Source organism: Myotis yumanensis, unplaced genomic scaffold (assembly GCF_028538775.1).
Source record: "Myotis yumanensis isolate MYYU_CA2020_CCGP unplaced genomic scaffold, mMyoYum1.0.hap1 SCAF_5, whole genome shotgun sequence".
NCBI lineage: Eukaryota > Metazoa > Chordata > Mammalia > Chiroptera > Vespertilionidae > Myotis > Myotis yumanensis.
In genome coordinates, this window is record NW_027223756.1 from 105,919,188 (window position 1) to 105,942,019 (window position 22,832).

At 52.2% G+C, this 22,832-nt stretch overlaps 1 protein-coding gene across 3 annotated transcripts; it reads left to right on the plus strand.

Annotated features, from left to right (window-relative positions):
* Positions 1–255: 255 nt before the first annotated feature.
* Positions 256–22,394, plus strand: MYOZ2 (myozenin 2). 3 transcript variants are annotated; one of them, XM_070416897.1, is made up of 6 exons: positions 256–392; positions 891–976; positions 10,413–10,582; positions 13,789–13,918; positions 16,720–16,903; positions 21,951–22,394. In XM_070416897.1, the coding sequence occupies exons 2-6, from the start codon at positions 901–903 to the stop codon at positions 22,183–22,185; spliced, it is 795 nt and encodes a 264-aa protein (XP_070272998.1). In that variant the 5' UTR covers positions 256–392; positions 891–900; the 3' UTR covers positions 22,186–22,394. The 3 variants fall into 3 exon arrangements, with proteins under 3 accessions (XP_070272998.1, XP_070273000.1, XP_070272999.1); XM_070416898.1 differs by lacking the exons at positions 256–392; positions 891–976 and adding exons at positions 6,982–7,123; positions 9,085–9,149; XM_070416899.1 differs by lacking the exon at positions 891–976 and having other exon boundaries at positions 258–392.
* Positions 22,395–22,832: the final 438 nt, after the last annotated feature.

Sequence of the window (22,832 nt, forward strand, 5' to 3'; positions counted from 1 at the left end):
GGGTGCCTCACCATCGAAACTACGATGCAGCATGCGACCTTCATCGTACAGCCTTCACCACCCCTTTCGCTACTGTCCCCTCCAACAGAAGGCTCCCCAGACCCCTGCTGTGTGTCGCCTCCTGCACCGCCTCACCCCGGAGCACAGCGCAGAGCCCTAATCTCCCGATCCTCTCCCGCCAGGAAGCTCTGAGTGGCTGAGTGTCGAGCTATATATAGTGGCTGATGTCAGCGGATGCCAGGCCCTTCAGCAAGACGCAGTCCCCGGAGCCGAGCGAGGACCATGCCATCGTGGGCTCAGGGGTAGACCCTCGGCCCAGGAGCACCCTACCCCGCCAGCCGGGCCTCGCCTCCACCCGGGCCGTCCTGCTGGGAAGCGTGGCCGAGGGCAAGGTGAGTGCACCGCCTCCTGTGTTCTCCCTCAGTTGTCACGGGCTCAGGACTGTGACTCACAAATGAGCCTTCTTCACCCTAAAGGACAGCTGTCGATGCCAATTTTAAACCGTCCCCTGAAGCGTGCGGCCTGAGCTGCATCCTGTCCTCACTCTGCGGTCTGCGGCCGAGAGGGGTTGGGATGCTGCGGAGGGGGCAGCAGGGACACAGGGACAGAGGAACATGAGCCGGGAGAGCGGGAGGGGAGGGCAGCTCTGTCCCTGTCCCCATGGCCTGGGGGTCCTTGTGCAGAGACAAGACCGAGCCCCGTCTCCCCTCTGTCCACTGTGACGCGGCCGTCCAGGGTGACAGGCTGTGGTGCCTGCGGGGGAGGCGCAGGCAAAGCCTTCAGCGAGAGCAGCGGCAGTTCCTCCTGAGGGACAGAGACCCTCTCTAAAGGGAAGATGACATGACACCCCCAGGGAGCCCTCCGCTGCTGCAACACGTTTGTTTCCACAGGGAACAGGCGATGCTGTCGCACAGCTCCATGGTGAGGCAGAGGAAGCAGCAGGCCGCCGCCATCATGAAGGAAATCCACAGACACGGTACCCTGAGCCCCGTGTGGCGTGGACATAGTGAGGGACACGGTGCCCTGAGCCCTGTGTGGTGTGGACATAGTGAGGGACACGGTACCCTGAGCAACGTGTGGCGTGGACTAGTGAGGGACACGGTACCCTGAGCCCTGTGTGGCGTGGACTAGTGAGGGACACGGTACTCTGAGCCCCGTGTGGCGTGGACTAGTGAGGGACACGGTACCCTGAGCCCTGTGTGGCGTGGACTAGTGAGGGACACGGTACCCTGAGCCCCGTGTGGCGTGGACATAGTGAGGGACACGGTGCCCTGAGCCTCGTGTGGTGTGGACATAGCTCAGCACTAAGAGGGACCCCCTGGCGTGTTCCCTAGCTTGTGGCCGGCTGTGCGCTCTCGGCGTGCCCGGGGCAGCGACTCGGGGTGGAGCCGCCTTGGTCCCTAAGCCTTTTGTAGTCCTGTCTCATCTGGAAGCTATTTCCAGAGGAACAGCTGCTGGGCAGGAATGAGCCAGCTGACAGCTGATGTGCTTCTGAGGGGCTGGCCCCTGAGCAGCACTAGCCTCTGACTCTCCCTTCCTTCTGGGCCGGCCTCCCAGTTGTCTCACTGTTCATTCCCCCCACCCTCCCCCCGAAAACCTTGATTTACTCTCCCATGGGGCCCACAGATCATTCAAAATAGGCTCTATCTTCCCTTCTTTAAACAACAACAGAAGATGTGAAGTGGGAACTCACAGTCATCGTGAACCTCTGTAACCCTGAGCCCAGTAATCACCTTGAGTCACTAACTCAGCGAGATGTTTTGTGTTGGAAATGTTTTATTCACGGTTCCTGGGAACAGGCAAAGCTTTAGTCATCTCAGAGCCTATGATTCAAAACCATTTTCAAGAGGAATGAGAGGCCAGGTGCTGTCCTCTCTCTCCTTCCCGTCAAGTCCCAGCCGGTGACTCCGGAGGCTGATTGTCATAAAGAAACCAGCTTTGTTCCTGGGCGGAGGGGCGTGATGTTAAGGAGAGAGAGCCGGGTCCCTTCAGGGCTGATCTGAGCCATTCCCGACAGACGTGTGGTTTCTGCCGGAGGCTCCGCGGTTCCTGGACGGGAGCCTGACCTTCCCCCTGAATGACCCTGAGACCCGGGCCTGAGGTCTGAGGGCGGCGGGGCCGGGAGCAGCGTGGTCACTCACCTTCCCTGAGGGAGAGGAGGAAGCCGGGGAGATGGTGTCCGATGCTCCGACGGCGCGGGCAGGAGCGGGTCCTGTGGTTGATCATTTCCTGTCTCCTGGGAGACGCAGTCGGCCCACGGCCCCAGCTCCGTGCCCATGTTCCACGATGTCCAAGCAGCTCGGGAGAAAGTGAGGAGGATTCAGACTCGGATTCCAGAACTGAAACCTCCCCTAAGTCCCCAGACACGCGTGTAGGCTTCCTGGCATGTTTCCTGCCTCAGGGAGTTACGCGACATGTTTTTTACCGTTTTCCTGATCAATGCGGCAAAAATCCGATGGTCACTCGAGTTTGAGACGAAATTGTCTACCTTAAAACTAGACCTGAGCTACGTGATCATTTTCTCGTTGCGTCATAGTCGTATGTCAGTGGACCCATTTCATGAACCCCATCTAAATCATATGTGGGCCCTGCTCCGTCAGTCCAGACATAGACCTGCAAGGGTAAGAATATGTTATTTTTATAGCATAACTTTGGTGTTTATAAAATATTTAAAAAGTACAATTCTATCTTAAGGGGAGAGACCCTCAACGGTACCGTCTCAGCCGCAGGCCACGCGGGTCCCCGAAGCCCCCCTCCGGGACACGGGGGAGTCCCACCCCGTAGTGGAGTCACAGGCTCTGCCCTTGTCCGGGGCTCCCGGGTGCCAGCTAGCAGGGACCCTCACCGTCTCGTCCCCCTGAGTCCTGCACGCAGAGCAGCTCTGTGCGTAGGAGCAGCGTCAGCCATCCGCTCTGGCTCCCGCGGGCGTGGGCTCTGGGACCTGGAGATCAGGGGGTGTCATTGTTTAGGGAAGCGGCATTGAGGCCCGGCTGGCAGAGAATCTGTTCTGGGCACAACCCTGCAGACTTCCAAGCACTGCACAGCAGCCCAGAGCGGGGTGACGCTGGACAAAGCATGCAACTGTTTCCCTGCCAATGACAAGGCCAATCCAGTCACACAGGACCAGACTGTCCTTATACAAACGAACAGGAGGACGTCCCCGAAGCCCCCTTCCCTGTGCCTCAGCTCTTTTTGTAGAATTATCGTCACATACTTTTTATATCCCTTTGCACCAGTCACGGAGCCTGCGGGAGAATGGAAGGTGATCACGGGGCCGCTACACGAGCCCCTTCTAAGCAGGAGGTGGCGGTTCGGTCCAGTTCTCGTTGTTGGGGAGACCTAGCAGGGGCGCCTCTGAGATCAGCAGTGGGAAAAGGTGAAAATTAAAAGACCAGAGGTTTACATCTGAGCCTTCACCCTCCTGAAGGAGAACTATCCTCAAAGAGGACTGCTCTTCACATGGACCGAACCACGAGAAACGGGACAGACCCGAGTAAGAGGCCGCTACTAGCCACACCCCCAACTGTGTCCTTGTGCGCCCGCTGTGCCTGGTGCCAAACCACATCCGGACCCGGACGTGAAGACACCGCACGCCCAGCGGATAACTAACAGGGGTGTCCCTGCCCAGGTACACTGTGTCCTCCGGGTCGCCGTCAGCATCCGCAGCAGCGAGCCCACGGAGCAGCCGCCCCGCGTTATGTTGACATACACAGTATCAGAGCCTCATTGCTACCGTCCAAGTGCGGCTCTGAGACGCACAGAACCGCCCAAGGGCCTGGCCAGCGTGTGCGCACGAGTTAGCTGTGGCCTGTTCTGCAGCGATCACCACCTTCCCCTGTCAGCACCTCTGCTGGGACTTGAAGACAGAGGACAGAGCAGGGGGAGGACCAGAGGTCGCTGACAGAGAGAGAAGGGGGGACGGGATGGAGGGAGAGGCGCAGAGCACCCCTGGCTGCTGTCCGGAAGTAGCAGGGACTGGAAGTAAAACAGCCCCGAGAGGTGGGGGCCCATGTCGCTGATTGTAGGGACAGACAGCTTCAGAAGCAGGGGGACCCACCTCTGAGGCTGTTCTGCCACCTCCGGTTCCCTCACCCGGGCTCTGCGAGGGCTTGTTTGTTGTTTTTCCTCTTGGTATGTTTTCGGTTTTGTTTTTCTCCCCTCACAACCTGTGAGCCGCTATCCCAGCACGCGGAAGACTGGGCGGACTGCTGAGATTTCAGGAAAAGGGCTTGGTTCGTGCACGCAGGAGGCCTAGTCCACATGGGGTGCTGCGGTCAATAGGGTCCCAGGAGCCCTGGGGTCCCGACCACCCATCAGAGTCCTCGCCCGAAAATGAGGAGTCTGGGCGTGCTGACACGTCGAACGTCCGGTTCCTGTCACTGTTTACGGAGCCGCGTGCCGAAGCAAACATCGTGTTTGGAGTTTCTCCACCAATAACCAAGGCGATGCCGATATTGACACGGACTGCAGGGCGCTTTGAAACGCATGGAGCATAGCATCTGGAATTTCAGATGGAAGATTGTGTGAAGACCCTTTCCCTGTCTAAGCAGATCTTACACTGTAGTTGATCAAGTCGTCATTATTAACACAAGCACAGCAGGAAGGCCTTCACGACCACAGATCAGAAAGTCCAGGGCAGAAAAATAACTTAACCTAATGCCTGAGTGTACAAGTCTGTTAGTTTTCTTTGGTTTAAAATTTCTCATAACCCCCCAAAAGAGATGTTTTATTTTGAAAATCAGTGTAGTTTCTGGCAAGTGTTTAACTGAAGCCACAGGATTCCGTCACGCAGTGTCTTTGCTGCCCATGCTATGAACAGCAGCACTGAATGGTTCTGCTTGTGGAGTTCAATCTGTGTCATTTAATACCTTGGTAATACCATTTCTTCAATGTTTATAGCTTTACACAGCTATTAGGAGATAATATTTTTCTTAACATTTTTGAGAACTTTATTGCTTAGAACTCAAATCAAGGCAAAGAGATATAAAATAGGAAAATCAAAAAAGTTCCACGTGTATTTCAATATCAACTTTTTAGTATAGAGAAAATTATTAATAAACTTTTAATCAATTGTAGGCATTATGCAAAATCACAGTCTGTACTATTATCTATACTAATAAAAGGGTAATATGCTAATTAGACCAGATAGACCGGACATCTTCCAGCCGTCCTTCTGGACATCCTTCTGGACAAAGCCATGGTGGCAGAGCCGAGCAGAGTTGGTTAGGGGCAATCAGGCATGCAGGCAGAGGGATTGGAGGTGATCAGGCCAGCAGGGGAGAACGGTTAGGGGTGATCAGGCCGGCAAGGGAGAGCAGTTAGGGATGGTCAGGCTGGCAGGGGAGCCGTTAGGGGCGATCAGGCAGGCAGGCAGAGTGTTTAGGGGCCACCAGGCAGGCAGGCAGGCAGGTGAGCAGTTAGGAGCCAGCAGTCCTGAATTGCAAGAGGGATGTCCGACTGCCGGTTTAGGCCTGATGCAGGATTGGGCCTAAACCAGCAGTCGGACATCCCCTGAGGGGTCCCGAATTGAAGAAAGTGCAGGCCAAGCTCAGGGACCACCCCCTCCCCATGCACGAATTTCATGCACCGGGCCTCTAGTCTTTTATATAACACGCTATACTGGGCAACAGTGTACATTTCATGGGGTCATATTCAATCCACATGGGCCACCCGCAGGCAGTCCTGTTGGGGCCAGAGGAAGTCTTGTGGCCTTAGTCAGGCTCCTCAGTGAGCCCCGGGCCCACCTGCAGCTGGGCATTCAGGTGGCTTCCCTCAGAGGTGTGCCCCCTCCACCAGAAGCGCAGCTGCCAGGCATCATGGGAAATGTCTGTAAAGTACCTTTTTCTCTTACTCCCATTATTTGTAAGTGGGTACCTTTACAAGGTGTGAATGGAATTCACTTACTGATGTTAAATTTGTCACTTTGGCAGGATCACAATTTCAAATGTAAAACACAGCACTTCTTGGGCACACATAAATCGCTGTTAACTTAATTTCAGAATATTAATCTATAAAACTAATATGAAAAAGAAAAGAATGTTTCCTTTTGGAGGAATTTAAGCCCGGTGTCTACTCAGAAAACGACACATTGAAGTAAGGTTTGAAAAAGGAGCCGGTCACATTTTCACTGATGGCTCCTATTCTCCCAATAAAACATGATTTTCCTTTTGGTTCCCAGCATTCAGAGCAGTGTGGCTCCACAGTATGAAATGTTTATGTAAGATTTTAAATCTTAACTACAAGAAGATTGTACATTTGAGGACATTACTGAGAAAGAGCATTGGTAACAATTATTTAGTATTTCTAGTAGATTAAAAATTGTGGATTTTTTGGTGGAAATTGATTTGATTATGGTCAAGACCCTAAAGTTATAATGTTGATATCTATCCTTTCACAATTACATAGTTATTCAAAGATCATCCCTGATTTGCTTGAAAGAACAGTAAACTATAATAGATGAAGTCCCATCAAACGATTAAAGAATAAACAGAGAATTCTGCATCGGTGCCAATGACATCAGTAGGAAAGTACGCCCAGCGATATTATTTTCATTGGATGACCTAATGCCACAGAGACAACCTTCTAATCCATCGGGTCAAGGATGTGTACCCTGACTGCGTTGTATCATTTATCAGGCATCCAGCTCACACAGGCGGCTAAGACCCTGCAGGGGTTTGTGGCAAAGGGCAGGGAACAGCTGAAGTGGACGCCCTGTGCCCAGCTGGCAGCCTTCTTCAGACTGAGCGTTTAGGGGCCAGGCAGTGAGAATCCATACATTCGACTCTCCGCTCGCAGGCAGTCTGGGCCCTGCTGGACACATCAGAGATTTAAGTATTGGAAGGGAAGGGAGGGGAAGAAAACCTTGGAGAACTTACTTTATGTCTTTTGTTGTTTGTTTATGCAAAGTACATTGCCTGTGTTTAGGAGTATGCTAGGAACTACTTAACCACTGGTTCTTTTTTGGGGGGGCGGGTGGGGGTGGGGGGCAGGATGCTTTGGTTTCTGTGGTATAAATACTCCCTCCGTGGCCCATTTCAGTACCATCAGGGTCACTGCAGGCCGACCTGGGAAGAGATGTGCAGTAACAGGACATGGTATAGTTTCCACCAAATGGATACAGGAGGTATAAGTACCCTCAAGGGCACACTAACAGCAAAAAGTAGTAGAAGATGTAGAAAGAGATCCTTCTGAGTCTTTATAGCTTTGCTTTTAATTTAGTTTTTCTAGTGATTAACTTTATGTAACTTAATTGTGACAACGGCTGTGCTCACGGAGTTTCTCTGCTGGCTCGTGTGTTCCTGAGAGCTGGCCCGTGGCTCCGGTGAGTGAGCGCCTTCGCCCACTGGCCCCTTTCACGCAGCCACACACATCAGTCGTCTGCGTCTTTTCATGGCTGGATGGCTCTTCATTAGACTTTTATTTTGAGGTAACTGTAGTTTCACATGCAAACGCGAGAAATAACTCAGAGCTGCCCCGTGGACCTTCTCCCCCGACCCCCCCAATAATAACGTCTCCTAAAGGAGAGTCCTACACCACAGGCAGACCTGATCCTGAGGTGGTTAAGACTCCTGCCCACCACTACTCTGCTCCGCTCACCGCGTGTGTGTGTGTGTGTGTGTGTGTGTGTGTGTGTGTGTATTCTTTTCTTTTTCTCTTCTTCCCTCCCCTCCCCTCCCCTCCCCTCCCCTCCCCTCCCCTCCCCTCCCCTCCCTTCCCTTCCCTTCCCTTCCCTTCCCTTCCCTTCCCTTCCCTTCCCAAGAAAGCTATGTGAGTGGGATCATACAGCATAGGCCTCTGGGGCTGGCCTTTTGCACTCCATGCAACTCTCTGGCGATATACCCAGGTGTCGCATGTCCCAATAGCTTGTCCCTTTTTTATTGCTGCCTGTCACAGTATGGATGGGCTAGTGTTTTTAACCATTTACCTATTGAAGTACATCTAGGTTCTTCCTGTTTTTGTTTTGTTTTGATTAAGAATAAAGCTGGTGTGACCATTTGTATACAGGTTTTTGTGTAAACAGGAGTGTCACTGCACTGGGGTGAATGTCCCGAACGCTGGTAGTTCTATTTTGGGTTTTGAACAGAACCCACTCCGTTACTTTCCAAAGTGGCTGCACCATTATCCGTCCTGGCAGCGGAGATCGAGGGACGAGTTTCCCAAGTTTCCCGGGGCGCCCGGCGCCCTCCCAGCACGAGATGCGGCTCTAGTGCCCACTCCAGCCCTCGGAGGCCTGTGCGGTGACGTCTCCCTGCGGTTTTAAGGTTTTAACTGTAAGGTGAACAAGGCCTTTGACGAGCTGTTCACGTGCTATGGCACCTGCCTGTCTCTTCCGGGGAGATGCCTTCCTTTCTCTTGTCTGCGCTCTCATTGCTCTAATTCAGTGGTTCTCAACCTTCTGGTCCTTTAAATACAGTTCCTCATGTTGTGACCCAACCATAAAATTATTTTCGTGGCGCCAAAACCGGTTTGGCTCAGTGGATAGAGCGTCGGCCTGCGGACTGAAAGGTCCCGGGTTCGATTCCGGTCGAGGGCATGTACCTGGGCTGCGGGCACATCCCCAGTGGGAGATGTGCAGGAGGCAGCTGATCGATGTTTCTCTCTCATCGATGTTTCTGACTCTCTATCTCTCTCCCTTCCTCTCTGTAAAAAAAATCAATAAAATATATTTAAAAAAAAAAAAAAAAAAATTATTTTCGTGGCTACTTCATAACTGTCATGTTGCTACTGTGATGAATCGTCATGTAAATATCTGATATGCAGGATGGTCTTAGGCGACCCCTGTGAAAGGGTCGTTCGACCGCCAAAGGGGTCGCGACCCACAGGTTGAGAACCGCTGCTCTAATTGGATGGTTTGCCTTTTTACTGTGAGTTCTGAGGTTCTCCACTTTATTCTACCTACTGTCCAACACACAGACAGCATGTGTTTTGCAAATATTGTTTCCTACATTGTAGCTTGCTTTCTTTTCATCCTTTAACAGAATCCTTCTCAGAATAAAAGTTTATAATTTTGATAAAGGCCCATTTCTCAGTTTTTTCTCTGCTAGACTGTCCTTTTGCTGTCAACTCTAACAACACTCTGTCCAGCCCTAGAGCCCAAAGGCACGGTCATGTGGCTTTCCTACTGCCGGCTGTACAGTCGATGGTGGAAGGTAGGGATTGGTATCTGACTATGGAACCAGTCTCGCATCCGTGGAATAACCCCACTGGCTCGTGTGGAATCATGTCCACATGTTGCTGAGTTCTACTTGCTAACACTTTCCCAAGGACCTTTGCTTCTGTTGGCGTGAGGGACATTGGTCTGTGGCTTTCTGTGTGTCCTCCTTGTTGGGTTTGGGTGTCAGGGTTGTGTTAGCTTAACAACGAATTGGGAAGTGTTCCCTCCTCTTCTGCTTTCAGGCAGAGAATTCTCCAGTGAAGCCTTTTAGCTCTGAAGGCCTTGGGGTTGGGGCCTTGGAGTTGGGTGCCTTGGGGGGCTGGGGCCTTGGGGTTGGGGCCTCAGGGCTAGGGCCGGTGACTTGGGACTGGGGCCTTGGGGCTGAGGCCTTGGGGCTGGGGCCTTGTGGTTGGGGCCTTGGATTTGGGTGCCTTGTGGGGGCTGGGGCCTTGGGGTTGGGGCCTCAGGGCTGGGGCCAGTGACTTGGGACTGGGGCCTTGGGGCTGGTGACTTGGGGATGGATGGGGCCTTGGTGCTGGTGACTTGGGGATGGATGGGTCCTTGGGTCTGGTGACTTGGGGATGGGGCCTCAGGGCTGGGGCCTTGTGGCTGGGGCCTTGTGGTTGGGGCCTTGTGGTTAGGGCCTTGGGGCTGGGTGCCTTGGGGTTGCCGCCTTGGGTCTGGGGCCAGTGACTTGAGACTGGTGACTTGGGGATGGGGCCTCAGGGCTGGGGCCTTGGGGCTGGACACCTCAGGGCTGGGCGCAGAATGAATAGAGTTTTGACAGAGACAGGGAAATGGGGTGGCACAGATGGAAGGGTTGGCACTCCAGTAGCAGGGACAGCTCAGATGGATCCATAAAACAGTGGGGAGCAACACGGAGCTCATTAGAGGACCCCAAGCAGCGCTGCTGAAAACTGAGTATGGGGAGACTGCATTCTACCGCCAGCAATGACAGCTCACGTCCATCCCCTTTCTACGAGCCAAGTGCCATGTGGAGTACTCCGTCTGCAGCCTTGCACTCAGTCCTGCTGTCAGCCCTACGTGGTGGGTGTGGTGAGCCCCACTTTAGAGATGAGGACAAGGGTTAGAAAGAATCAGCACCGTATCCATGACTACGTGGTTGGCACGGAGTGAGGCCAGGGGAGTCGGGGCGGCTGAGGGGAGCCTGCATCCCAGGCCCCAGGCCTGCAGTCGGCAGGCGACGAGAACGGAGTTTAGGGGAGCCCCTGAGATACATGTGGGTGTCGTTTCCCAGGCGCGGACGGCATGGACCTGGGCAAGAAGGTGAGCGTGCCCCGCGACATCATGCTGGAGGAGCTGTCCCACCTGGGCAACCGCGGCGCCCGGCTCTTCAAGATGCGCCAGCGACGCTCCGACAAGTACACGTTCGAGAACTTCCAGTACGAATCCAGGGCGCAGATAAATGTAGGTAAAGCTTGGTGGTGGGGAGGGCACACGAATGGGCGCCGTTCCTCCAGGCGTGTGGGTTCCCAGGTTCCCAAGTAAGCGCTCCCCGCACGCTCTTCCCCTGAATGGTCCTGGGGGGAACAGGGGAGTGCTGTGTGCGGCTCGGCAGGGACACGGTGAGCTGTGGCCTGAGCTGTGGACGTGGCACTGAAGCCCGCCTGTCCTGCCAGCAGTGAGGGAAGGGGGGAGGGTGGTGGTCTTATCAGGCTGGTCGGTGGGTGGGACACTACTGGGCACACAGCGCTGGGCAGAGCAGGGGGAGGAGCCGGGAGCTGCAGACACGCGGGTCCCCAAGCACTGACTCTGCTTCCTGTAGGGAGGGCCGTGCCTCTTAACCACAGAGCCAGTGAGGACAAAACTCCTTGGACAAAAGTTTTCCTGAATTAGAAGCTAGTAAACAATAAAGTAAGACCCGAAGCAGAGAGGCGTGGGACAGACTGACATACCTCGAAGTGGGGTTGGGGGGACCAGAAGAGATAAACCAAAGAACTTGTAGACCAGCGGTTCTCAACCTGTGGGTCAAAACCCCTTTGGGGGTCGAACGACCCTTTCACAGGGGTTGCCTAAGACCGTCGGAAAACACATACATAATTACATATTGTTTTTGTGATTAATCACTATGCTTTCATTATGTTCAATTTGTAACAATGAAAATACATCCTGCATATCAGATATTTACATGACGATTCATAACAGTAGCAACATGACAGTTATGAAGTAGCAACGAAAATAATGTTATGGTTGGGGGTCACCACAACATGAGGAGCTGTATTGAAGGGTCATGGCATTAGGTTGGTTGAGAACCACTGTTGTATACTTACTAGAGGTCCAGTGCATGAATTTGTGCATGGGTGGAGTCTGGCCAGCCCAGCCCCAATTGGGGCAGATTGGGGCTGGGCCTGTTGGGAGGAGGAGATGGTGGGAGGTTGGCCGGCTGGCCAGCCTGCCCCAATAGGCCGATCAGGGCCAGGCCAGCTGGGGGAAGGGGCCACAGGCTAATTGGCTGGCAGGCCCCACCCCTGATTGGGGTCGGGGGGTTGCTAATCAGGGCCAGTGGCCTGGGGTAGGGGCCATGGGTAATTGGCCGGCTGGCCCTGCCTCTAATCAGGTGGGGGGGGCCAATCTGGGGTGGGGCCGGGCAGGGGAGGGGCTGCAGGAGATTGACTGGCTGGCCCCACCCCCTATTGGGGTTGGGGGGGGTGATCTGGGGCGGGCCAGCCTGGGGGGAGGAAGGGGGTATTTGGCCAGCAGGCCCCACTCTTGATTGGGGTGGGAGAGTCCGAACCCCCTGATCAGGCCGGTTCGCTGGCCACAGTGGGCATCATAGCGACCAGTCGTTATGGTCGTTATGGCCCTTATGGTTGCTGGCTTTTTATATATATAGATATGCAAAGCCATGGAAACGGGCCATAGGGTAGGGAAGATGTGGGGGGTGATAGGGGTTGGGAGGAAGTGGGAAAAGGGGGGAGGAAATGGGAGACCTCTGTAATACTATCAACAACAAAAAATATATTTAAAAATGAAAAAACAAATAAAGCGAGTAAACAAACATACTCCCTGGTGCTCAATGCCATTTGCTCAAACAGGAAGTATCATTTTAAAAATAGGAACTGTAGGTGCAGTGTGGGGCTTCCTCCGCTGCTCAGGACATGGCCAAGGTGAGCCACACACACCTTCTCCCACCGGCAGAGCAACCACAGGACGCACATCCTCAACCAGAGCTGAAGACCCGAGGCTTGTACACGAGCCAGTCTCCATGCTCTGGCTCAGCTTCACACACAGGAAGGCAGGAAGGGAGATGGTGAAGGAGAGGAGCCTCCCAGGGGGAGCACAGCAGAAGCGTGGTTTGTGGCGATTAAAACTCTCCTCGATAAACCACTGCAGAGGATATTCAGCTAAACGACCCCACTTCGCAGCTAAACTACCTCTGCCTTTAGCGACGAGGGGTTTGGTGAATCCCTAGCATCTTAAATCATGTTGGGGGAGGGGAACGTGCACCACAAAAAGTAATTCTGAAATAACATCAACCCTAAATACACTGGGATTCTGAATATGTGTTCATGTTGCTCAAAAAATAACTTTTACTATGTATTTGGCACACATTATAGAACACCTCAGGTGGGGCCCTTAATTTATGGGCTTTCATTTTGGTAAATATTTGGATTTTTAGGACAAAATAGTCTTTTATCCTCATATTTCTATAAAGATAAATAAGTATTAAAATGTAAAACTGTACTTTGCCACGTCACCTTATAAGTAAATATAGAGATAAACAAGCATTAAAATATTTTCTGCTTATGTCACACCAAAACAAAGTCAAAATTGGTCTTTATTTGATATGCTCGTTACTGAATTTTTCTTTCTAAATTTAAAAGATAATTTGACTTTATACACTCCTTATATAGATTGGCATTTTTAAAAACACACATATTTCCCATATGTAAGTAAACACGCTTTATTAGAGAGATAAGGTCGAGCCATACTTCTGAGGACATCACCAATTACAATTCTACTTTCTCTGTTAAAATGCAAATTGGCTATTTTTCAAAGTGCTTTATTATTGCCATAGAATAAATCCTGAGTTATAATAATAAACAAATTCACCTAAAACTTAAAAGACAAACATCTTTGAAGCATTTTATTTTCTAGAAATCCCAAATTCTTCCGTCGACAAATTTATTCAACTCAAAGGGCAATTTCTTTTTGTTCCACAGGACTATTGTTCAGATATCAGATTAAATTTCAAGACAAGACATATTAGAGAATCTAATTAAATCCCAGCTATAAATAGAGTAGCAATGTGACCATGACGAAGCCCAGTGTTTGACCAGGATGCTCTGTGTTAGATTAGGAAAGGCTTAAGAAGGAACCATAGTCACCTCATAGGGATGTGGTGACTGTGGATGAAATGACTGATACAAAGTCCTTCACACAGTGAGGCTCAGAGAACGGTGATGAGTGGACTGTCATCCTACGACAGGCCTTGGGTTGACTTCAGGCAAAGCTCAACCAAGACCATGCAAACTAGCGACGCCCCGTGAAACAATGAAGCACCGTGGTAGCTGAACCCCAAATGTGTGGAGGAGGCCAGCACAAGTGACATTTCCTGTGGGCCTGTCTGATATTTCTGAGTTTTCAGCCGAGTTTGCTTTTGACCAATACAGCACAACCTGGCCATGCAGAATGGGAAACTGGACGGAAGCCCCTCAGAAGGGGGGTCACAGCAAGCCCCCTTCACTCCTCCCAACACCCCGGACCCGAGGACCCCCCCGAATCCAGAAAACATTGCACCAGGTAACTCGGCGCCTTACAGATAGAACCATAAAGTCGCTGTGCATTGAAATGTGTGGCTCAGGTCGCGTGGATCCTTAGTAAATGGCATCAGAGTGGGACCGCTGGTCTCTTTATGGTCAAAACGGGCAAAGGCAGGTTTACATGAGTGAGTACAAGCAACACAGAGCTTATCCTTGTGTTCTTATTTATTAATTATTGTATATTCCACATGGAAAAGAACTGTAGGCCTACTCTTGTAGACTCACCCCACATCGGTGTGTGGGGCAGTCTGAGGTCAATGTAAAACGGAGACCTGGGGGGCCTGCAGGGACCGCCGGCGGCCTCGTGTCTTGCAGATGGCTCACTGTATTTGCCGGCAACCACCTGTTACGTTAAACATTAAGTCATTTGTAATTGCATTGACGCTCTTTTTGTATAAATCTGTACAGTCCGTGGAGTGGTATGACGTATATTTGTCTTCCTTAATGTCACAATAACTCCCTGACACTTTACTCCAGTCTGCACTTCACAAATTAAGACACGGAGGTTGCGAACGGCTATGTGTCAATAGTGACTGATGAAGAATGACATCCGGGTCTGGTTCCAGATCTACAGTCACGGGGCCATTACGTCTCTGGGTGAAAACAAACCGGGGGAAACACACAGAAATCACACACTGTGTTGAGTAGTGGGATTTTAAGAAAGTATGAAATTTTTAAATGTCCGGTCTCCGCACGCCTGACCTCTGGTCAACTGCAGGAGGAACAGGAAATAAGATGGGGGCGGGGGTGACAATGGAGCGCTGAATCCCACACCAAGGACAGACAGCAGAGGCGAGTCTGTCCCAGTGGCCAGAGCGGTCATCTCACGCCCAGGCTTCCGCAGGGCCTGGCGGGTGAGGAGGGCGAGGGTGGGCCCAGGAGCCCAGGGCAGGGGAGGGGGCGTGGGGGACCCGCTTCGGGCAGAGCCCAGGTCTGGAGCACGGACATGAGGTCCATGACAGGAGGCGAGGCTGCATGGGGGGTGGGGACAGGCGTGCCACGCTGGGTGGCTGAGATTTTCATCCTGGGGAGTGAGTGACATGATCAAGTTTTCCGGTCGTAGGTCCCGGGGCAGCAGTGTGGAGGGTGCCCGGGAGGCGGTGGGAGCCAAGGGTGAGCGTGAAGGCTGCTGGGAAAGGCCAGGCAGCAGAGGGGCAGGGCCTGGCCAGGGCAGGCGTGAGGGAAATGCGGACGGAGGGCATTTTCTAGAGCAGTTTCCCCAGGTTCCCTCTGCAGATCCCGCGCATGAGATGTGTAAGCCACCCCTGGGGTGACTGCAGCCAGGTCTCTGGGGGGGAAGCCCTCGACATTGGGGTCCCTCCGGCATTTGAGGTCGGTGCCGAGGGAAACGGTCTGGGAGCCGCTATATTAGAACTCCTTCAGGGGCGCAGCTGGCATCACCCAGTGGCCTGTGGGAACGCGGCGGCTGGGGGTACTGCTCTGTCTTGGGCATCGAGGGTAGAGGGATGCCCTGTGCTGAGAGTGGTTCTTCTGAAAACGTTCCACGCGGAAAAAAACAGGGGGGTTAGAAAGACCCCGAGGTCCCCGGGCTGGGGAGTACAGGAGATGCTGCAACAGAAGGGCCTGGAGATCAACTCAAACCTTGGAGTCGCCCCGTGAGAGCCAGGGTGGAGAGGATGGTGGGTACGAATGAAGAGCTCCGAGGGACAGCGGGAGAGGGTGGCCAGCCGAGAAAAGACGCCCACAGAGAGGGGCTCCTCTCAGCAGCTGGGAGCAGTCAGAGAGGATGCAATACTGCACCGAAGAGCTACCCAGCCATGGCCGATCAGCGTAAAGGGAGGGCAGGCAGTTTGACAGAGGAGACGGGGCAGTTAGAGACGGGAAAGAGCGTTGGGACCAAAAGCAGGAGGCTGCAGCGGGAGGTCTGCGTACAGGGCCCAGGGAGGTCAGGGTGCAGGGCCTGGGGAGGCCTGTGGAGGCCTGGGTGCAGGGCCCGGGGAGGCCTGGGTGCAGGGCCCCGGGAGGCCTGGGTGCAGGGCCCGGGGAGGCGTGTGGAGGTCTGGGTGCAGGGCCCCGGGAGGCCTGGGTGCAGGGCCCCAGAGGCCTGGGTGCAGGCCCTGGCTGGGGAGGAGAGACCTGCAGGAAGGACAGGGCAGGTAGTGGTTGTGGACGGAGAGTGCGGGGCTCTGCCATGAGGACTTGGAGCGGGCCACTCAGGGCATGTGCCAGCGGTTTAGTCTATGCAGAGCTGCTGTGAGGGTTAAGTGGCGCTCACAGACGTGGTCTGCTCCTGCGCGAGGAGCGGGCGAGGAGGCGAGACCAGCTGCAGAGAGTCAGGGACAACGTCGCATGGGCCTGGGAAGACCAGGCCTCCCCAGGGGGTGCAGACACAGCCTCCCCGCGCTGAAGCCTGAGCAGCTCAGTCAGCACGTGAGAAGACAAGCCCTTACATTTCTCCCAACGCGTCAGCCAGGACAGGGACACTGTGTCCATGCTGCTTCCTGAGGCCAGACCACAGCCCACACTCGATGGGTATTTTCAAATCAATCCCGAACTGTGATAGCGAGATCCCAGTACAAAAAGGGCAGGGGCCCAATTTTAAAAATCAAAGGTGTAGCTACATGGACAAGTACCCCCTGAGGTGGGAGATCCTCAGAAAATCCCTTTAGGGGGCGTAGCCTGTCCACCACGCGAGGCTGCTCATTCCGAGAGGCAGGGAAAGGGCCTTCTTCGGGGGTGACTGCATGCCATGTGCAGGGGCGATGGCAGGGGGCGTCCCGCCCAGGCTCTGCGCTCACTCCTCGCTGTGTTTCCCCGAAGGCTACTCCGGGCCCCTGAAGGAGGTCCCCCCGGAAAGATTCAACACCACAGCCGTCCCCAGGTCCTACCATTCGCCGTGGGAGCAGGCGGTCAGCGACCATCCAGAGCTCCTCGAGGCGCTGTACCCCAGGCTGCTCACGCCCGAAGGCAGGGCAGAGCTGCCCGATTACCGCAGCTTCAACAGGTAATCCCTGTCACACACAGAGCCACAGGGCGATCAGGGGGTTTGGGCGCTGCCCCCTGTCATGCTGATCCTGGTGCCAGGAGGCATATTACCCTTTTACTATATAGGATAGAGGCCTGGTGCATGGGTGGGGGCCGGCTGGTTTGCCCTGAAGGGTGTCCTGGATCAGGGTGGGGGTCCCCACTGGGGTGCCTGGCCAGTCTGGCTGAGGGGCTGAGGGCCGTTTTCAGGCTGGCGGGTGACTGAAGCTCCCAACTGCTCCTTTTTTTCTTTTTTCTTTTTTTCTATTCTGGGCCAGCTTTAGCTCTGAGGCCTCGCTGCTGAAAGCAGGTTTCTGGCCTTTACCTTCTGTATTTGATACAATGTTGCAGTCCGGCTGGCTGAAGCCCGGCTGACTGAAAGCCGGTTTCTGGGGTTTTGTTTAGCTTCTATATTTGCAACATAGTTGCTTAGAGTTGCAGCTGAGAGGCCGGCAGCAGCAGGCGGGGAACGTTGGAGTTCGCCATCACTGGAGCAAGCAAGCCTCCTTGTTCACTTCAGTGCATGGCTGCCGGCCGCCATCTTGGCTGACAGTTAATTTGCATAAGGATATGCTGATTAGCCAATGGGAAGGGTGGCGGTCGTACGCTAATTACCATGTTTCTCTTTTATTAGTGTAGATATTTAAATAACACTATATTAAACCCATGCAAGAGGTGAGGAAAATTGAACTAGAAGGTTTCTAGCTCTGCTTCAAAAAGCCGTGTGACAATGCCGTTTAATCCTCCTTGTATTAATTTCCTCATCTGTAAAAAATGTCCATGATTGCCCTAGCTGGTTTGGCTTAGTGGATAGAGTGTTGGCCTGCAGACTGAAGCGTTCCGGGTTTGATCCCAGCCAAGGACACACTCCTGGGTTGCAGGCTCGATCCCCAGTAGGGGGTGTGCAGGAGGCAGGTGATCAATGATTCGCTCTCATCATTGATGTTTCTGTCTCTCTCTCCCTCTCTGAAATCAGTAAAAATATATTTTTAAAAAATGTCTATGATTGCCTGGCTGGCGTGGCTCAGTGGTTGAGCGTCGACCTATGAACCAGGAGGTCATGGTTTGATTCCTGGTCACATGTCCGGGTTGTGGGCTTGATCCCCAGTGTGGGGCGTGCAGGAGGCAGACCTTCAATGATTCTCTCTCATCATTGATGTTTCTATCTCTCCCTCTCCCTTTCCCTCTAAAGTCAATAAAAATATTTTTTAAAATGTCTATGATTATATGACTAAGTACCTTTAAATATATCATATACATTAGGTATTTAGTTGAATAACTTATATTTCTATACAATCATTTTACAAGATTCTTTACTTTATAGAATAATCAGTAATTATTAGGGGTATAAGTCCAGCACTATTAATTAGTACAAATGTAATCCCATTACTGATCAAAGTAAATAAGAAAGCAGCTATTAACTGTGAATCTGAGTGGAACAAGCTTCTTTCTCCATAGATGACCAAGTGTAAAATCACATTATGTCGAATCTATGTTTGAAGAAATGTTGTGGGAATTATAGGGACGCAGGGTTATCTCTGGTAGACTAGTCCAAATCTTTTAGTGGAAAATTTTGCTTCACTATCTTTGACTAAAACTTGAAACTATTTCCAGAGACCTTAAATTTCCTACAAGCAGTCTCACTTTGAATGTTTACCATCTCTGTGAAGGGACTTTTCTACTTTGTGTGCCTAGAGCAATAAAAATTCAAGCAAACAGGATACAGCCTCAATGGTGCCAAAGAAAAGAAAAGCCTGCCTTTCAAACAGCAGCTCTCACTGGGCCAGAGGTAGGAGGTGGAAGACCAGGGATGGAGCGGAAAGGAATGTTTTCATTTACAAGAGAAGAAAAGGACCCACAAACTGGGAGGGAAAAACAACACAGAACTGGACAAAAAGGGAAAAAGTAATACACTTAGTACCAAACCCAAATATTGGATTTCAGTGGCTGGGGAACATTTCTTCTTCTATTTAATGCAGGAAATAAAATAAATGAGTAAAATTTATATCTGGAATTCATAAACATAAGATTAATTGACCAGATTCAGCCTAAATCTAGAAATGAAGTCCAGCATCTTGTATCCAGTGGAAACCATATATTCTTAAACTCCCAGGATGGATGTGTGTAAGTTTGGCTGCCTGTCATCACAAAAACCAAACCCAGAGGCCAGAGAAAAAGGAGACAGGTTTATTTAAGTGCCGGTTACCTGAGAAGATGGGGATCTCTTGTCCACAGCCCATCTCAACACCACAGTGCAGGCAGAGGCTTTTATAAAGAGGGAGAGGGAATGCAGGACAAAGAAATCAAGGGAAAGGGTTGAAAAGTTCTCTGCATGCAGATCAGCACAGTCCACTCTGATAAAGATCTTGAAACTGGTCAAGTGATGGCCTGGTGTTTGTCATCGTGGTTCTACCTTATATCCTGGTTTTACAGTTGAAGGTCAGCAGTTCTCCTAGAGCTACGATGACTAAAGGTCAGAGTCTGCATCTTCTGAAGTTAGTTCCTAGGACTCTTATACACACACTAGAGGCCCAGTGCACGAAATTTGTGCATGGGGGTGGGGGTGTCCCTCAGCCCAGCCTGCGCCGTCTCTAATCTGGGACCCCTCGGGAAATGTCTGACTGCCGGTTTAGGTCCAATCCCTGTGGACATCCCTCTTGCAATCCAGGACCACTGGCTCCTAACTGCTCACCTGCCTGCCTGCCTGATCACCCCTAACCGCCTCTGCCTGCTGGCCTGATGCCCCAAACTGCTCTCCCCTGCAGGCCTGATCACCTCCTAACTGCTCTGCCCTGCCGGCCTGATTGCCCCTAACCACCTCTGTCTCGACCCCTGCCACTGTGGCTTTGTCCGGAAGATGTCCGGTCTAATTAGCATATTACCCTTTTATTAGTATAGGTGCTGTTTATCTACAAGCTACATATCAGTCGGAGTCAGCATTTGCAGAAACAACATTGAAAGAATGGTGGGGGGGTTACAATCCCCAGTTACATGAGCAGCCCATGCAGTTGTGTGACCCCGACTGGAAAGGCCATGCTTGCCAGGATGCTTTGCTCTCTCTGTTTCGATAGTCTTGATGTTGTTGTTGTTGATCCTCACCCAGGGATATTTTTCAGTTGATTTTTTAGAGAGAGTGGAAGGAAGGGAGGGAGGGGGAGAGAGAAAGAGAACATTGATGTGAGAGATCTACCTGTTGCCTCCCACACACACCCTGACGGGGGCTGGGAACAAACCTGCAATCTAGGTACATACCCTTGACTGGGACTCGAACCCGAGATCCTTTGGTCTGCAGGCCGATGCTCTAACCACTGAGCAATGCCAGCCAGGGTGATAGTCTTAACAATTATTAAGAAGGGCCCCCCAGCTTTTATTTTGTACTGGGCCCCACAAATTTCAAAACTGGCCCTGATGCTAGGCTCTGAACTTTACAAGTGTTTTATTTTACCCTCAGCAACTCTGTATTCAGGATATTCTTCCCTTAGGCCCGTGGTCGGCAAACTACGGCTCTTGAGCCACATGCGGCTCTTTGACCCCTTGAGTGTGGCTCTTCCTAAGCCTTAGGAGTACCCTAATTAAGTTAATAACAATGTACCTACCTATATAGTTTGAGTTTAAAAAATTTGGCTCTCAAAAGAAATTTCAATCGTTGTACTGTTAATTTTTGGCTCTGTTGACTAATGAGTTTGCCGACCACTGCCTTAGACTATCATATTCCACGATGTTCTTTTCCTCATGTCTCACTCTAAACTTCCCTGTGGACTCACTGAAGTTAATAATAATACCGCCTTTTCCTCTGTGAGTTCCTCGCACACAGCAGGGTAGATACCTTAAGCAATCACTTCTTTCGTGTATGAATAAATGAATGAGTCATCAAATGAACAAACTATTTCTATACAATGGTACATCTCTAAAATGATAAGATACTGTCTTGGGCATCTTAGACATCCAAGAATAACAGGCTTTGCTTATGCACAGAATGAAATGTGAGTGGTAAAGACTCTTCAATTCGTTAAATCAAATGACCAGATGTGAGACGTGACCAGATTGCAGCATCAGGAACGAGACAGCCACGTGGCTGGACATCAGTTAGACACGGCCCCCGTGGGTGGATGTTCCTGCACGCGCTGCATTTAGAAAGTAACCCCAGGAGGCCCAACACTCCTTACAGCATCTCCTGAGGGTGTGGCGCGCGCTAGTGACTGGACAAGCAGGCCTCCGGGGGCCTGGGTTGAAGTCCTGGGTCTACAACTTCACAGGTGGGGGGCTCTGAGCAAGTCATGTGATGGAGCGTGCCTCCGTGTCACCCCAGACATAGGCATGTTAACAGGACCAGCTCCTAATGTTGTTGTGAGTGTCTATGAGACAATCCGTCAAGCCGTGGCACTGGGCACCGCACAGGCACTGGTTAGATGCCGACGCTCAGGACAGGCCCTGGTGTCTCAGCACCTGCACTTCAGCAGGGGTGCCCCGTCCTGCTGTCACCGCTAGTTGTCCTCTGAGGTTCCATGCTCAGGGGCACCTGCATGAGGACCCAGTTCCTGGTTCAATGCTAAGAGTAACGCTGACCCAGGCCCTCTGGTGAGCCCTGGGTGACTGACGTGGACCACCAGTGCTGTAGGAATTGGCTAAGGAGCGTGGGCTGGGCTAGTCGCTGGGGAGTTAGGACTCACAGGCCACAGGACGCACGCAGGTGGAGTGGAGACGGGGGGGTGGGTGGGGGAGTGGACGGGGGGTACATCTTACGCAGGGAAACATGAGCAAAGACAACTCAAAGTCAGGAAATGACGGTGACGATCTCCAGGTGCGGGGAGAGATCAGTTTAGTCCCAAACTGAGAGTACATACAACAGGTCCTCGCACAAATCCGTGGTCCCTGAATGGAAATGCTCGTCTCAGAGGTCAAAAACTGAAAGCCATGCTAAGAACACAGCCTTACACGCCCGTCAAATGAGGAATTAAGTTGGTTTTCTACGTTCCAGTAGATACATTTGGAAATCAATTTATTCTTTTTCTTTTCACTCCCCGCAGAGTTGCCACCCCATTTGGAGGTTTTGAAAAAGCATCAAAAATGGTGAAATTCAAGGTCCCAGATTTTGAGCTACTACTTCTAACAGATTCCAGGTTCATGGCCTTTGCCAACCCGCTATCTGGCAGACGGTCCTTCAACAGGACTCCTAAGGGGTGGATCTCGGAGAACATCCCCATAGTGATCACCACCGAGGCCCCCGAGGAGCCCGCTGTCCCAGAGTCGGAAGACCTGTGAGCGGACCGCCGCGAAGGCCGCGGGGACCGCACACACATGTCGCTTCTGTTATTCCACTTGCTGGCAAAGCCACTCACACTCTTCAGCAGCAGCAGCAGCAGCAGCAGCAGCAGCAGCAGCTCAATAGTCCCTTAGCAAAGTTCCTCTTACGGCATTTAATTCCCACCTCAGAGCAAATACTAATAAACAACCCGTAATCTTGTTTTAAACACTTTTTAGCTCGCTTGTGTTCATTCCTCACTTTGTTTTCCCCTGGTCCCAACAATCCCGCCTTCGACTGGGGAAGCCCAGATCGGACAAAAGCGTCCACCCTTTCTCCTTTCACAGGAGCTAGTCCCAAATCCAGCTTTGCAAGTGGCATCTAGAATCCACACGCAGTGGAGATGTTCAGACGCATTCCGGGCGGGATTTAAGGGGCGGGGGAGGGGGGGGGAGGCTGGGCTGGGCCCTTCCTGGTGACCACGGACCGCAGCGTGTCTGGATGGCGTCTTTGCATGAGACATCTGACCGTTTCTAAGGGCCCTGTCTCCTTCCGCATGCTCTGAGTCACGCGGTAATTATCCCATTCTCCAGAGTTCAACTGGGTTGTTACACCGGCTTAACATTCCACCAAGGAGACCGAGACCATGACTCAGGGAACCCACCGT